General features: G+C 37.0%; 1 protein-coding gene across 6 annotated transcripts in view; it reads left to right on the top strand.

Moving 5' to 3' along the window:
* The first annotated feature begins 2,957 nt into the window (after positions 1–2,957).
* The window catches only part of inf2 (inverted formin 2), a 42,159-nt gene continuing 31,092 nt past the window's right edge, over positions 2,958–14,024 (top strand). For all 6 annotated transcript variants that reach the window (XM_016249019.1, XM_016249018.1, XM_016249013.1 and 3 more), the window contains exons 1-3: positions 2,958–3,107; positions 11,196–11,642; positions 13,575–13,690. In XM_016249019.1, coding sequence (XP_016104505.1) covers positions 2,960–3,107; positions 11,196–11,642; positions 13,575–13,690 — 711 coding nt within the window. In that variant the 5' untranslated portion in view covers positions 2,958–2,959. The remainder of the gene's footprint in view (positions 3,108–11,195; positions 11,643–13,574; positions 13,691–14,024) is intronic.

Raw genomic sequence — 14,024 nt, 5'->3', positions numbered from 1 at the left:
GCCACGCCCCCCTAAAACGGCTCGTTCTAACACGCCCCCACATGTCTACATCACTATGTGGGAAGATTTGTGTAGCCGGTGACACGGTGCTTATTAAAACTGCCAGACTGGTGGTTTTTGAGTTTGTGAATTAGAAGTAGTGTGTTGCAGGGCTGTTTTATTTTATGCGGCGACCAGTGTGTTTACTGCAGTGTTGGCCACTTGGAATATCAGCTTGGCTTGCTGCTGTTTCCATTGATTGCTGTGTATTGCTTCACTCACAGGTCTTGGATGACCAACCAACAGTCGCCACTGTGTTCTGTGTTGTTGTTTTTTTTTGTATTTTAAGGTTTATGAATGCATCTTTTTTTGTTCCTGTTGAGTTGGCTCTTTGTGAATTTGTTAATATTTGAATTTATTTTTATTTTTTTCCTTCTCTGTTGATTTAAGGTTGTGAATTTATTGCCAGTGGCAATTGTGTGGTTGAGGTTTGTTGGTTTGTTTTTTTCTTTGTGGCTTTTGTTTTTTTTTTGTTATTCAATTGTCAATTTTATAAAAAGTTGGGAGAGTGCGTGTGTGATAAATCTAGCGTGATTTCATTGTGGTTTTGCTTTCTCTCCAGGAGTTGGGGCAACCAGTGATTTGTGTGAAGGGCAAGCCCCCATTTTCTGCTGTGTGGTGGTTGATTCTTCCGGACTATCCAGACAGTTTACTGAAACTAAACTGCAAGAAGAGAATCTCTTGCCTTCCTAATTTTCTTTTTCTAAATCAGACAGTTTTGTAACATGAGTTGCAACATGATGTTGTGTTGGCTCGGGTGTGTCTCTCAGTCTGACCAGTGAGATTACATTTGACATTTTTAGGGATACATACATTTCCAACATAATCACTTAATGCAAACTAATGCTGACTATAAAATATAACAAGTCAAGTCAAGTCAAGTTGAGCTTTATTGCCATTCTGCTACATGTGTGGACATCCAGTGGCAATATTATAAACATACAGCATAAATATAAACATACAGCAGTAGAAGTAAGAAACAATTATGAATCTGTACATAGCTAACCTAATGAGAGCGGTAATCTGACTATACATATACTATAAATATTGGCTATATATACATATAGTCAATATATCTATATCGTACATATATACTGTATAAATATATATCAAAGACAAACTATACAAATATGTTTACATAAATACTGTACATGATATTGTGCAAAAGATGTATTTCATGGCAAGCAGCACAGACGATTGTAGTGCATGTGCAAGTAAACATATGTTATCTTATTGAGTCTTTGTAGCAGGGAGTGTTTATAAAAGTGTCTGGTGCATATACAGGGGGGTTGTGCAGCCCACTCACCTGTTTGTAGCACACTCAGATTGCACAAAGTTTTCAAAAGTTTTCATGTGGTGTGGTGGGGTGGGGGTGGGGTGGTGAGATGTTCCTGGTTTCAGGAGGTGGGGTAGTGGATGAGGTTTCAGAGGGGTAATTGGAGTTTAGGGCTCTCATAGCCTGGGGGGAAAAGCTGTTGAGTAATCTTGCAGAGCAGGCTCTGGTGCTCCGGTACCTTCTACCTAATGGCAGGAGCTGGAAGAGACTGTGGGAAGTATGGGTGTGGTCCTTCACAATACTGGTGGATTTACTGGAGCATCGTGCAAGGAAAATGCGGTCTGTGGCACTGCAGGTTTCATGCCAGGCATTGATGCAGCTGGTCAGCACACTCTCAGTGGTGTCCCTGTAGAATGTGGTGAGGATGGGTCGAGGGAGACTTGCTCTTTTAAGTCAGCACAGGAAGTGGAGCCACTGAGCCATAGAGTGTTTCATCATTGTTGCTGATGAGGCCTAACACAGTTGTGTCATCTGCAAACTTGATGATGTGGTTGGAGCTGAACTTGGCAGTGCAGCGTGAAGAGCAGCGGACTGAGCACAGAGCCCTGTGGGGCACCTAGTGCTGGAGGTGTTGCAGCCCACACAGTCTGATTAACCGGCCTGGTATGTTGTCAGGACCTGCAGCCTTGCGTTGGTAACCTACTGTCATAATTAATGCGCCAAAGGCTGATAGCATTTGTTTTTAGCCAACACAGCATGTTTTTACTTATGAAATATGCATTTTAACTTGTTATATGTAAGTCTGTCTTGTTTATGACAGTTTAAAACAGCTTCAGCCTTTGTGCATTAACAGAGAGAGTAGAGAAGATAGGGTGGCTAAATATTACTGTCATCCTGCTGTTTAAAGGTATAGGAATGTGCTCACCCTCAGGCCATCCGAGATGTAGATGAGTTTGTTTCTTCATCAGATTTGGAGAAATGTAGCATTGCATCAGTGTCTCACTGCAAGTGAATGGGTGCCGTCAGAATGAGAGTCCAAACAGCTGATAAAAACACCACAAGTAATCCACAGCACTCCAGTCCATCAGTTAACATCTGGAGAAGACAAAAGCTGAAACAAATCCAGCATTAAGACGTTTTTAACAAAAATACGAGTCCATAATTCATAATAACGCTTCCTCCAGTGAAAAAGCGGTCTGGTGTGAATCAGGAGAGAAATCTGCACAGATCAAGCAGCGTTTAAACAGCTCTAAACAAATATGCGGCTGGATTTTGATGTGAGAGACAACAGGAGACGGACTTTTTCACTGGAGGAAGCTTTATTATGGATTATGGACTCGTATTTTAGTTAAAACGTCTTAATGATGGATTTGCTTCAGCTTTTGTCTTCTCCAGATGTTAACTGATGGACTGGAGTGCTGTGGATTATTGTGATGTTTTTATCAGCTGTTTGGACTCTCATTCTGACGGCACCCATTCACTGCAGAGCATCCATTGTTCATTTTTGGGTGAACTGTTCCTTTAAAAGGTCTCCTGTTGCATACTTCGGCACAGTCGCAGTATGCAGTACTCCAGAATTCCATTGGCTTGGCAGAGGAGCGTGTTAAGCCACGCCCCGTCGCACTCAGTGGGCGTGGTCAGCACATGTGTCAGCAGCAGCTTGAGTCAGTCCAACAATCTCACCCTCATCCGCCAGGAATACTTCAAACTATCAGGAGAGACGCCTTGAATGTGTCTGCTCGCATCAGTTCTCCTCTTCATCACATCATAAAGGACACTCGCCAAATCACAGGTAGGACAAATTAATATTTCATATCTTAAAGATTTCCTCTATACCATAAAAACCCACCTGAGTTCAAGTGAAACCTAATTTCATACAAATATCTGAAGTATTTCCTTACTAGTGTCATTATGCATCATGAATATGGCGCTGAGAAGGAAAAATCGCCATGTTTCGCAGATGAAGCTTGACTGTCGGTAAAACAGTGGAGATTTTATTGTTATTTGTGTACTGTTTATTGACCCGAATATGGAAACAATGTTGCGTTTGTCATATCAAGCCAAGCATCAGCTGAGATCAGTGTTTGTTTGTATCATTGCATGTCGTTTGTATGTAAACAGGGTCAAAGTTACTGCATGTAAAGATGCTTTACTGATGCTGTCTCGTCATTTGAAGACATGCTGTCCTCTTCAGGCTTGAGTTGTTTGTCACAGATAGTGATTTGGTTCACTGTGTGGGTGTAAATGCATGAGTGTGGGCGATATATTCAGGAGATCAGATGGACAGCAGCAATCAGATGAGGAGGAGGAGAAGCTTTTTAGTGCTGGAGTTGAGGAAGAGTCTTAATATGAAGCAGATGTTATGCTGAAATGCAGCTGCAGTCTGTAAAAACACTGAATCAGATGGATTTGCTCTGTATAATAAGCCTGGATGGACAAAAGAGATCAAAATCAGGTGTTTTAGACTTTATTTTCAGACATTTTTAGACAAAATACAATACTTTGAAACCATTTTCACTCAGAAATTGCTAGTAAATTCACAATTACAAAATATTTTTTTAGTTTGTTAGTAGTTGTTATGGATATTTTTGCTACAGTAAATTAATATGTGACCTCTAACAGTGTAAAAATCTTTATTTATTTATTTTTTTGTTGACAGAGACGAATAACACCACATTACATTACATTTTGTCACGATTACTACAAATCCCCAAAAAACAGCAATGCAACTGGACTTTTAAAGTTATAATTTTAAAATTATTTTTTGCTTTTTTACCTAAAAAAAAATAGCAATGCAATGTGGATTTTAAAATTAAAATCTTAAAATAATTATAAAGAAAAATTAGCTTTTTGTGACTTTTTTTTATTTACAGTTCCTTAACCAAAAATAGCAATGCAATATGATTTTAAAATTTAAATCTTAAAATGATCATTAAAGGAAATTGTGCTGTTCGTAGGATTATTTTCATGACAATTCCATCTAGGGGTCGACCGATATGTGTTTTTCAGGGCCGATACCGATTATTACAGATCAAGTAGACCGATAACCGATATTTTGAACCGATATATATATATATGTCTGGTGTAAAAATGAAAGTTAATGTCAAACTTAAGAATAACAAGGGCTCTGACAAAACCTTTCTTTAAATGCTTTTAAATTATTTTATCGCAAATGACCGATAACCATAAAAAGCTTAATATCTGTACCGATAATCGGTCGACCCCGAATTCCATCCCAAAAATAGCAATGCAATATGATTTTTAAAGTTAAAATGTTCAAATTATTATTAAAAGAAAATGTGTTTTTGTAACATTTTCTTGTTGATTCCATCCCCAAAAATTAGATTTTTAAATTCATAGTTTTTACATTAGCTATTATTAAATGAAAATCATGTAAAAACCTTTCACAATCCGTTATTCTGATTCTTTTTCATTTTAATTTTTTTGGTGGGTAATAACACCACATTATTGCAGTTTTACTGTAGTAATGTGGTATCTTGCCAGTAACAGTGGACATTTATTGTAATTCTTGATTTCCAGTGTAGTCGGGTGTGTCTGCTTAGTCAGTAAAAGTTAAGTATGGGCTTATGGGTGTATATAATACTGAATGATGCATTCAGTCATCAGAAACAAAACTGCATTGCTCTCTCTATGCAGGCTGTTATCATGGCTCGATCCATGTCATTTTATGTAAGTGGTTATTAAATATTTCCTATTTGCATTTCACAGGAAACAGCTGCTGTTTGTCCCGTTAGATTGTGTCATGTAAGCGTGACACCCAGAAAAGGAGGAAATGTGATAAATTCACACTATTTCTAGTGATGCTCTTAATAAGTCACACATTCCAGTGAAATGAACAAGCTGTCGTTTGCATGAGTGTTTATATGAAATCTCTGTACTTACATGGACCTGTGCTTTTCCACTCAACTATTGCGTAGCTAGTTTCACCCAAATATCATCTGAAGAGGACCACTTTGTTTAGTGACTTTCATGTTTGCAGGTTTGTGACAAACACACGTGATTGTATTGTTCATATGTAGGTTATCGTCACCCTTGAGAGTGTCTGACCTCACAGAGAAGCTTTATCAAGATCGGCACAGAGTAGATGCTTCACTGTATCTGTGCGTTACAGTCAAATAGCCTTTGGACTGTTTGGACTTTCTAGCTGCTTCTTTGAAGTATTGAGGTGAATCCCATTAAAACTTGTCCAGGTCGTATTTCACCCCAATGTTGTGTGTGTGTGTGTGTGTGAACTATTTTCTTTACAATCTCCAATGATATGTAGCAATGCTATGGGATTTTTAAGGTCAAAATTTTAACATAATTACTAATTATTATTATTTATTTATTTTATTTGCTTTTTGTAAGTTTATTTTCTTGACAATTGGGTTAAAAATGCAATGCAATGAGATTTTATCAAAGTTAAAATATTAAAATGATTATTAAAGGAAAATTTGCTTTTTGTGAATTAAAAAAAAATTTCAATTCTGCAGAAATAGCTATTCTTTGGGATTTTTAAGGTTAAAATGCATATTAAAGGGAAATGTGTTTTTTGTGGCATTATTTTCTTGATAATTCCACTTCATAAAAATTCAATGCAATGGGATTTTATTAAAGTTAAAATATTCAATGATTTATAATAATATTAATGGTTATTACAGGAAATTAGCTTTTGAGACGTTATTTTCTTGACAATTCCATCATGAAAAATAGCAACACAATGGGATTTTAAAGTCAAACGTTTAAAATGATTATTAAAAGAAATTGTGTGTTTTTGTGACATTATTTCCATGACAATTTCATCCCCAAAAAAATAGCAATGCAGTGGGATTTTTTAAATGTGCAAAATGATTATTAAAGGGAAAAATGCTTTGTCAAGAAATAGTCATGAAAACGATCATCCCAGAAATATGCTTCAGCAAGATATAATTCCCTCTTTCTATCTGCTTGATTTTGGGTCGAAATATGACTTGATTTTATGATTTTGTGCAATTCGCTCTTCAGGAAAAACGACCACAGTATACAGAAGTGAGAAAAGCAGAAGCATCGAGTCGTATTGTTCTGTGAGTTTCCCTTTCCTTCCTGACTGCAGCATGTGACCGTGTGCTGAAGTCTTACATACTCTTAGACATTGGAGGGTCTGTGTGAAGGACATTCCTGGCATTCATGCGGAGATTGCTTCTTGCATGAACTTTTGCGCAATGTGTTCTCTAAAGTGCAGAAACTGCCTTATCTGAGCAGCTGTGAGTTACGGCATGACCGGTATTTCACCAGATTGTCTGTTTCAGTAGATTTGAATCAGCTTCAGCGTGACGTAAATTAACTTTTCTTGTGATTTCTTGTTCTGAGAGGGTCTTGATATTGAGTAACTGGCATCCAGAGACGAAACAAGCCCAAATATGCCCAACATTCCCCAAGCCAACATCTAAAATAGCTTTTTCTATCAAGCTAAATAAAGCATCTCTCTGACTTTCTCTCAGTCAAAACAAACTGGGGTAGAAAAAGGAAAACTGAATCCAGTGTCAAAGACGCTCTGGCACTTTTGTTGAGCTTCACCGTGGCATAAACGCTCTTTTGTCAGCAGTAAATCCCTGCAGGACATCCCGCGGTGGCTGTTGGGACAGATTCCAACGCTGTGTTTTGTGTAGGACAATCAGATATGAAGTGCAGATCGTGTCGAATCAGCAGTTTAGATGGATGTACAATAGACTGCAATACATTTATTCCATAACACGCAAGTGTTTATGTTAAGAAGTCAGTGAGCATCCTAAAATACACTTGTAATCTGTTTTAAGCACTTGATTTGTAAAAACAAAAGTCACCACGGTAGCATTTATTTGATCAAAAATACTGTAAAATTGTGAAATATTATTGCAATTTAAAATAGCTGTTTTCTATGTGAATATCTGTTAAACTGTAATGTATTTCTGTGATGCGCAGCTGTATTTTCAGCATCATTCCTCCAGTCTTCAGTGTCACATGATCTTCAGAAATCAGTATAATATGCTGATTTGCTGCTCAAGAAACATTTCTGATTATTCTCAATGTTGAAAACAGTCGTGCTGCACAATATTTTTGTGGAAACAGTGACATATTTTATTTTTGCAGGATTCTTTGATGAAATTAAAGTTCAAAGGAACAGCATTTATTCGAAACAGAAATCTTTTGTTACATTATAAATGTCTTTGCTGTCACTTTTGATCAATTTAATGCATCTTTAATTAATCAAATCTTACTTTTCAAGGGTAGTGCACATAAAAGTGCATCATTTAAATGCAAAATATTGATGAAGAAAAATTTAAATTTACCTTTAATTTAAGTGATGCAGTTTTTATTTTCAAGGCTGCTGTTCACACTTTATCCAGATGCTTATACTATTGTAATTTGGTCTAATATGCTCACAAAGGCTGCATTTATTTGGTCAAAAAATACAATAAAAATTGTGAAATAGTTTTACAATTTCAAATAGCAGTTTTCTATGTGAATCTCTGTTACACTGTAATTTATTTCTGTGATCAAAGCTGAGTTTTCAGCATCATTACTCCAGTCTTCAGTGTCACATGATCCTCATGAAGTCATTCTAATACACAGCAACTTTCATTTAAATGACGCAGATTTTTTTTAAAATTATCATTATTTTCAAGGCTGCTGTTTGCAATTGATCCAAAACTTATGCTAAGTGTATTTTGGTCTGTACATGAACCTCATGTGACTTTCTGACCTTCTGCATTGGCGTCTGTGTGTGAGATCAATGAAACATCTCGTCTCTGTCTGTATGTCGGAGAGATTCCTGTGTTTGTTGAGTTTAAGGGTGTGTTCAGACAAAGCTTTCCGCTCATGTTTACTTACGATGATGTGGAATAGATCTGAACTTGCTTTAGAAGTGATATAATTATTTTGCATTAAAAAGAGACTTTAATCTTCACAGTACTATAAAAAATTCCCCAGTCAGTGAAGTAAAATGATTTTCATGCCAGTGCTTGCCATTGAAAGCCTCTTTCTGGGTCTGTTGAAATGATGAATCAAAATGAAGCATGCAAGGAAAGTGTGAACCCAAATGGAGAAAGACGAGAAGAGCTCAGGATGGGTTGAAGTTTGCAAGTCTGAACTGATCATCCATTCCTCTGGATTGAAGAAAGTGTTATGCTGCTGTTTTAGCCTTCCTTCCTGTGACACTCTGCTCTTGTTTCCTCTAAATATGGGCGTTTCTGATAGACATTCTGACCTTCCTGCATCTTCAAGCCTAGTTTTGATGTTTTGCTTAGCCTGAGTGTTTTAAGATGTGAATTATTCCTCAAATCATGTGTCTTTATGAATATGACTCTTTTATGAAAGTAGGGTTGTGCTAGACCTGGGCGATAAAACGGTATTGATATTTATCGACGGTACACCATCATCGATAACGATAGAAAAAATCTTCGATATATCGCGGTTTTTATACTGTACAGACCGTATATTCTATTGCCCTACACCAACCCTACCCCTAAACCTACCCCTCACAGGAGACTTTCTGCTATTTCAGATTTTCAATACACTCCATTCTGTGTGATTTATAAGTGTTTTGAAAAGTGGGGACATGGGGTAATGTCCTGAAAAGTCACCTTCTCCTTGTAATACCTGTCATACCTTTGTCATTATACACATTTATGTCCTCATTTGTCACAAAAACGCGCACACACACACACACACTCACTCGCACGCACGCACGCACGCACGCACACACACACACACACTCACACTCATACACACACACTCACACTCATAAACACACACACACACTCATACACACACACAAAGCATTACTCTGCGCTGCGCAAAACTCCGCATTTGAACAGTCAATAGCAAATACTTAAACTGATAACAAAACATACTTACAGTCGCTGATTCAGAAGTGACAGATTGACATAGCAAATTTTTGAAATTCTCTCTTTTTAGAAATAGCCTTTGTGCACAGCAAGCCTTGTAATCTTCTAGGTTCAAAAAACTGTCGTCCATAAAATGCGTTGCACAAATTCGAACATCTGGGTTGTGCTGTTCTGTTGTAAATATAATCTTAACCAATGATTCCTAATTGCATCTACTTCCGGAAGGCCAAATAAAGTGCTTTTGCTTTTGCACTGAAACACAGCGTCTCCCTGACATGCTGCTTCAACACTAACTGCGGTTACTGAAACCACGCCTTCTTTCTGTGCGTGCACATTTGGGTGGCATTATGCAAATATTTCCACATAGTGACGTAGACATGTGGGGGCGTGTTAGAATGAGCCATTTTAGGTAGGCGTGGTTGAATTTATAAAGAATATCTCTTTGGATTTGAGACTTTAGTCTTTGCAACTTTACAGATCTTCTTCTTTATGCACCAAGAGCTTGTAACACTCCAAAGAGAAAGGAAAAATTGAAATTGCATCATATGACCCGTTTAAAGTGCGCGTGTTATGAGTGACAAGCAGACAGCCAACAGAACACATGCTGAAATGAGTGCCGTGCCTGTCTGCGATGAGGAGACTGTGTATTTTTAAAATAAAAATTCGCATTCAAATGAAAAAATTTAATTTTAGTTGTGCGTCAGGGAGCCTTATTAGCAGCGCACTAGATGCGGTGAGGATGATGTTGCATTTAATGTTTTTGTTAGTCTATATCCAGTTGAAACCACAAGATGCGCCGCTGCTGCATTTTCCATTCAAAACATTAGCGAAATGCAGAGAAGATGTTGTTTAGGTTAAAACCGAAACCAAGCCATTCACACAGAATGCATATTCGGCGCATTCTTGAGACGCACAACTATGACTGCTGCACTCACGTCTAGCACAAGAGTTGAATAGAAAGCCATGTAAAGTTAAAAGAGGTTCAACTTTTAGAAAACATGTCTCGAGAATTTGTGGGGCTTTTATTCCATTCCACTGCATCTCGTATATTTTTAAATGCAATCGTGTGATCGGCGCTTTGGCTGTTTATATTAAGCTAGGCATAAATACATGATGCTGTTTTGTTCATTATTGTTTATGCAATTTACTGAATCATATTTGATTTATAAATATTAGTTTAGACGTTATGTACTTTTTTATAGACAGCCGTTATTTTCATTGCATTGAATAAACCGTTTAATGAGGTGCATTATTTTGCTCATTGCGCCCTCCTGTGGCCTCAGGAGACAGGCCAAAAGTTTCCTTAACACTTATTTAATCTGCATATAAAATATAAGAAAGGAGATATTTGTTTCAATTTTATTTTGTTATTTTGTTTGTTAAGCCTAAAATAAGTTGTCGTTTGTCTTAATAAATTGGGTAAATAAAAAATACAGTGGTTAAATTTAAACCTTTTTTTCTACTGCTCTCTGTTTAAGAAAGGTTATAAAAAATGTTCAATAATTATCGATACCGAACAATATGAAACATCATATCATGATAATTTTTTTAGTCATATCGCCCAGCCCTAGGTCGGGCTATATTTATTTCCATATTATTCATAATCTCTGTTTACTATGATATTAATTTCATACTATTAATGGGTGGAAATATAATATGTAATATTTTAATAAATGTTGTTATTATTATTATTATGAATTTCATAAAAATATATTTTTTCATGTTTTAATTTATATGGTATTCAAGTTCTGTTCCGCAGCAACGTATTTAATAATTTTAATAATAATATTAATAATTGTGTTTATTGTAAATTATTATTATTATTATTGTTGCTGCTTTAAGAAGTACATTTTGCTGTATAGTAGTTATATATTTCTGTCACAATTTCTTCAAGTTAAACCAGACGTTTATTTAGGCGGGATGTAGTGAAGAGATTTGAGTTTCTGTGTGAATCTGAATTAAACTATTAATATTATTGTGTGTTTAAATAAATTCTCTGCTTTTTACCTCCGCAGCACCTCCCTCGATCTTCTTCATCTTCATCGTCATCATCATCATCATCATGTCTGGGAAGTCAGACGGCGCGCAGAAGAAGTGGGCAGCTGTGCGAGGTCGACTGGGCTCGTCTCAGGACTCGGACGGCTCGCAGGAGGCCAACCTGGAGAACGCAGACGCCGAGCTGTGCATCCGTCTGCTGCAGGTGCCCACCGTGGTCAACTACTCGGGCCTGAAGAAGCGTCTGGAGAAGAGTGACCAGATCTGGATGGTGCAGTTCCTGGAGCTCTCGGGCCTCGACCTGCTGCTGGAGGCCCTGGACCGTCTGTCGGGACGCGGCTGCTCTCGAATCGCAGACGCTCTGCTGCAGCTGACGTGTGTGAGCTGTGTGAGAGCCGTGATGAACTCGTCCGCCGGGATTCACTTCATCGTGGATAATGAGGGATACGTGCGCAAGCTGTCACAGGGTAGAGCAATCTTACTGTATCATATTTGATCTCCAAATGATCAAACTCTGCTGTTAAACCTGTTGCACACAAGCCACTCCATGCCTTCTGTCTCTGATCGAGAGCTACGAGTGTTTTATTCAGTCGAAGCTCTTTTAGTGTAATTCTGGAGCTGGAGCTTCACAAGTCAAATCTGGACTGATTTTGATCAAGTAAGCGTCAGAATAACTGCAGTAATATCTCCAGATGAACACTTACTGCACTGAAGCAGCTCAGCTTTACTTGATTCTCCATCAATCATGTTTTAGAGTCTCAAATCTGATCCTCAGGATCTTTTGAGGAGCGTTTGTTTCCAGAAGCTTTACTTTCACTGTTCCTCAGCGGAGGAATGATCTTCACAAGCCTCCAGAACATCTCACATCTTTTAAAGGGATAGTTCACCCAAAAATGAAAATTCTGTCATTAATTACTCACCCTCATGTCGTTCCGAACCTGTAAGATCTTCGTTCATCTTCAGAACACAAATGAAGATATTTTTGATGAAATTCGAGAGCTTTCTGACCCTGCATGGGAACTGACACGTTCAAGGCCCAGAAAGGTTGTTAGGACATCGTTAAAACAGTCCATGTTACATCAGCGGTTCAACCGTAATGTTATGAAGCTACGAGAATACTTTTTGTGCCCAAAAAAAATACAAAAATAACGACTTTTGAGATAAACAGTCATAATTATGAGACAAAGTGAAAATAATGACGAGAATTATGAGATAAAAATTCATAATTATGAGATAAAAAGTCAAATTTATGACAAAAAACACATTTGCTACTTTTTTTAAAGATTTTTTAAAAAGATTTTGTCTAAAGTTTCAGTAAACCGTTCAATTAAAAAAAATTTTTTTTTTAACTTTTATAGTCATCATTTTGTCTTTTTATCTCATAATTATGACTTTTTTAAATCTAATAATTCACTTTTCATCATTTTCACTTTGTCTCATAATTATGACTTTCTATCTCAAATTGATGAATTTTTATCTTTACATTATGACTTATTGTGTCATAATTAGGAATTTTATCTCATAATTGACTTGTCATAATTTTTACTTTATCTCATAATTATGTGTTTTATCTCATAATTGACTTGTCATAATGTTGACTTTCTATCTCATAATTTTGACTTTTTTTATCTCATAATTGACTTTTTACCTCTAAATTATAACTTAGTATGTCATAAATGAATTTATGACATAATTATGACTTTTTATATTATAATTATGACTTAGTATATCATAATTTATATCTCATAATTATGATTTAGTATGTCATAATTTTATTTATTTTATTTTATTTCAAAATTAAGAGCCATAAAAGCCTGACGTGTCAATGATACTCAACAACAACAACAAACATGCAAACATTGTTTTTTGTAAATATATTTTCTAAAGGTTCAATAAACTGTTCCATTTCAGAAAAACAGATTTGATTCACTATGTTTTCATGTGTCAGGCTTTACAGGGGTAAAGGAATAGTTCACCCAGAAGTAATTTACTCACCCTCATGTCGTTCCAAACCCGCATGGATTTCTTTCACGCTTCTCTTTTGAGGATGCATGTGTCCACAATCCAAAAACCAGTCTGTCGAAGTCCCGCAATCACTGATTCTATACGTCTGAAAGAAGGATTTGACTGAACTGTTCCTTTAAAACTGTGCACTAACTATCCAGTAGACGAGATAAATTCAGAAAAACACACATTCCTCCAAAGCATTGCTCACAGTATCTGCATTGCACAATCTTCACACCTATCACATGCTTTGGCTGTTTTTTTAACCATCAGAAGTACAAAGTTCACATTACGTCTCCCAAAAATTAGCTGCTAACACATCCTAAAAGTGGAGAGGGAGAAAACGATGGAGGAGGAAGCTAAAAGCACTATATTTCCTTTCCCTTTCCCTCCAGCGTTGGACACGTCTAACACCATGGTGAAGAAGCAGGTGTTTGAGCTGCTGGCGGCCCTCAGCATGTTCTCCTCTGAGGGACACAGACTTGCTTTAGACGCTCTGGACCATTACAAGGCAAGTGATGATATGATTCCTGCGTCTCCGTCTGGATCAGTTAAGCGATTGATATCAGGTCAGAAAGCGAGTTTTAAGTGTCGGTGATCTGAAGGGGTCAGCTGAGACAGATAACATGCGTCTCAAATAATCTCTTAATATGTCATTGTTTTACTGCATGTGGGTAAAAACACATAACGTCCACACTACTGCTTCTGAATAGACTTAAGAATTTTATTCTCTCTGCAGAAGTGACATTTACACTGCAAAAAATGATGCTCTTTCTCGTTATGTTTGTCTTGTTTCCAGTACAAATATCTGAAGTTTCTTAAATCAAGATACATTTACTGGAGAA

The sequence above is a fragment of the Sinocyclocheilus grahami genome, unplaced genomic scaffold (assembly GCF_001515645.1).
Source record: "Sinocyclocheilus grahami isolate Dianchi unplaced genomic scaffold, SAMN03320097.WGS_v1.1 scaffold902.1, whole genome shotgun sequence".
Classification (NCBI taxonomy): domain Eukaryota; kingdom Metazoa; phylum Chordata; class Actinopteri; order Cypriniformes; family Cyprinidae; genus Sinocyclocheilus; species Sinocyclocheilus grahami.
This window is presented reverse-complemented; position numbering and strand designations above follow the sequence as displayed.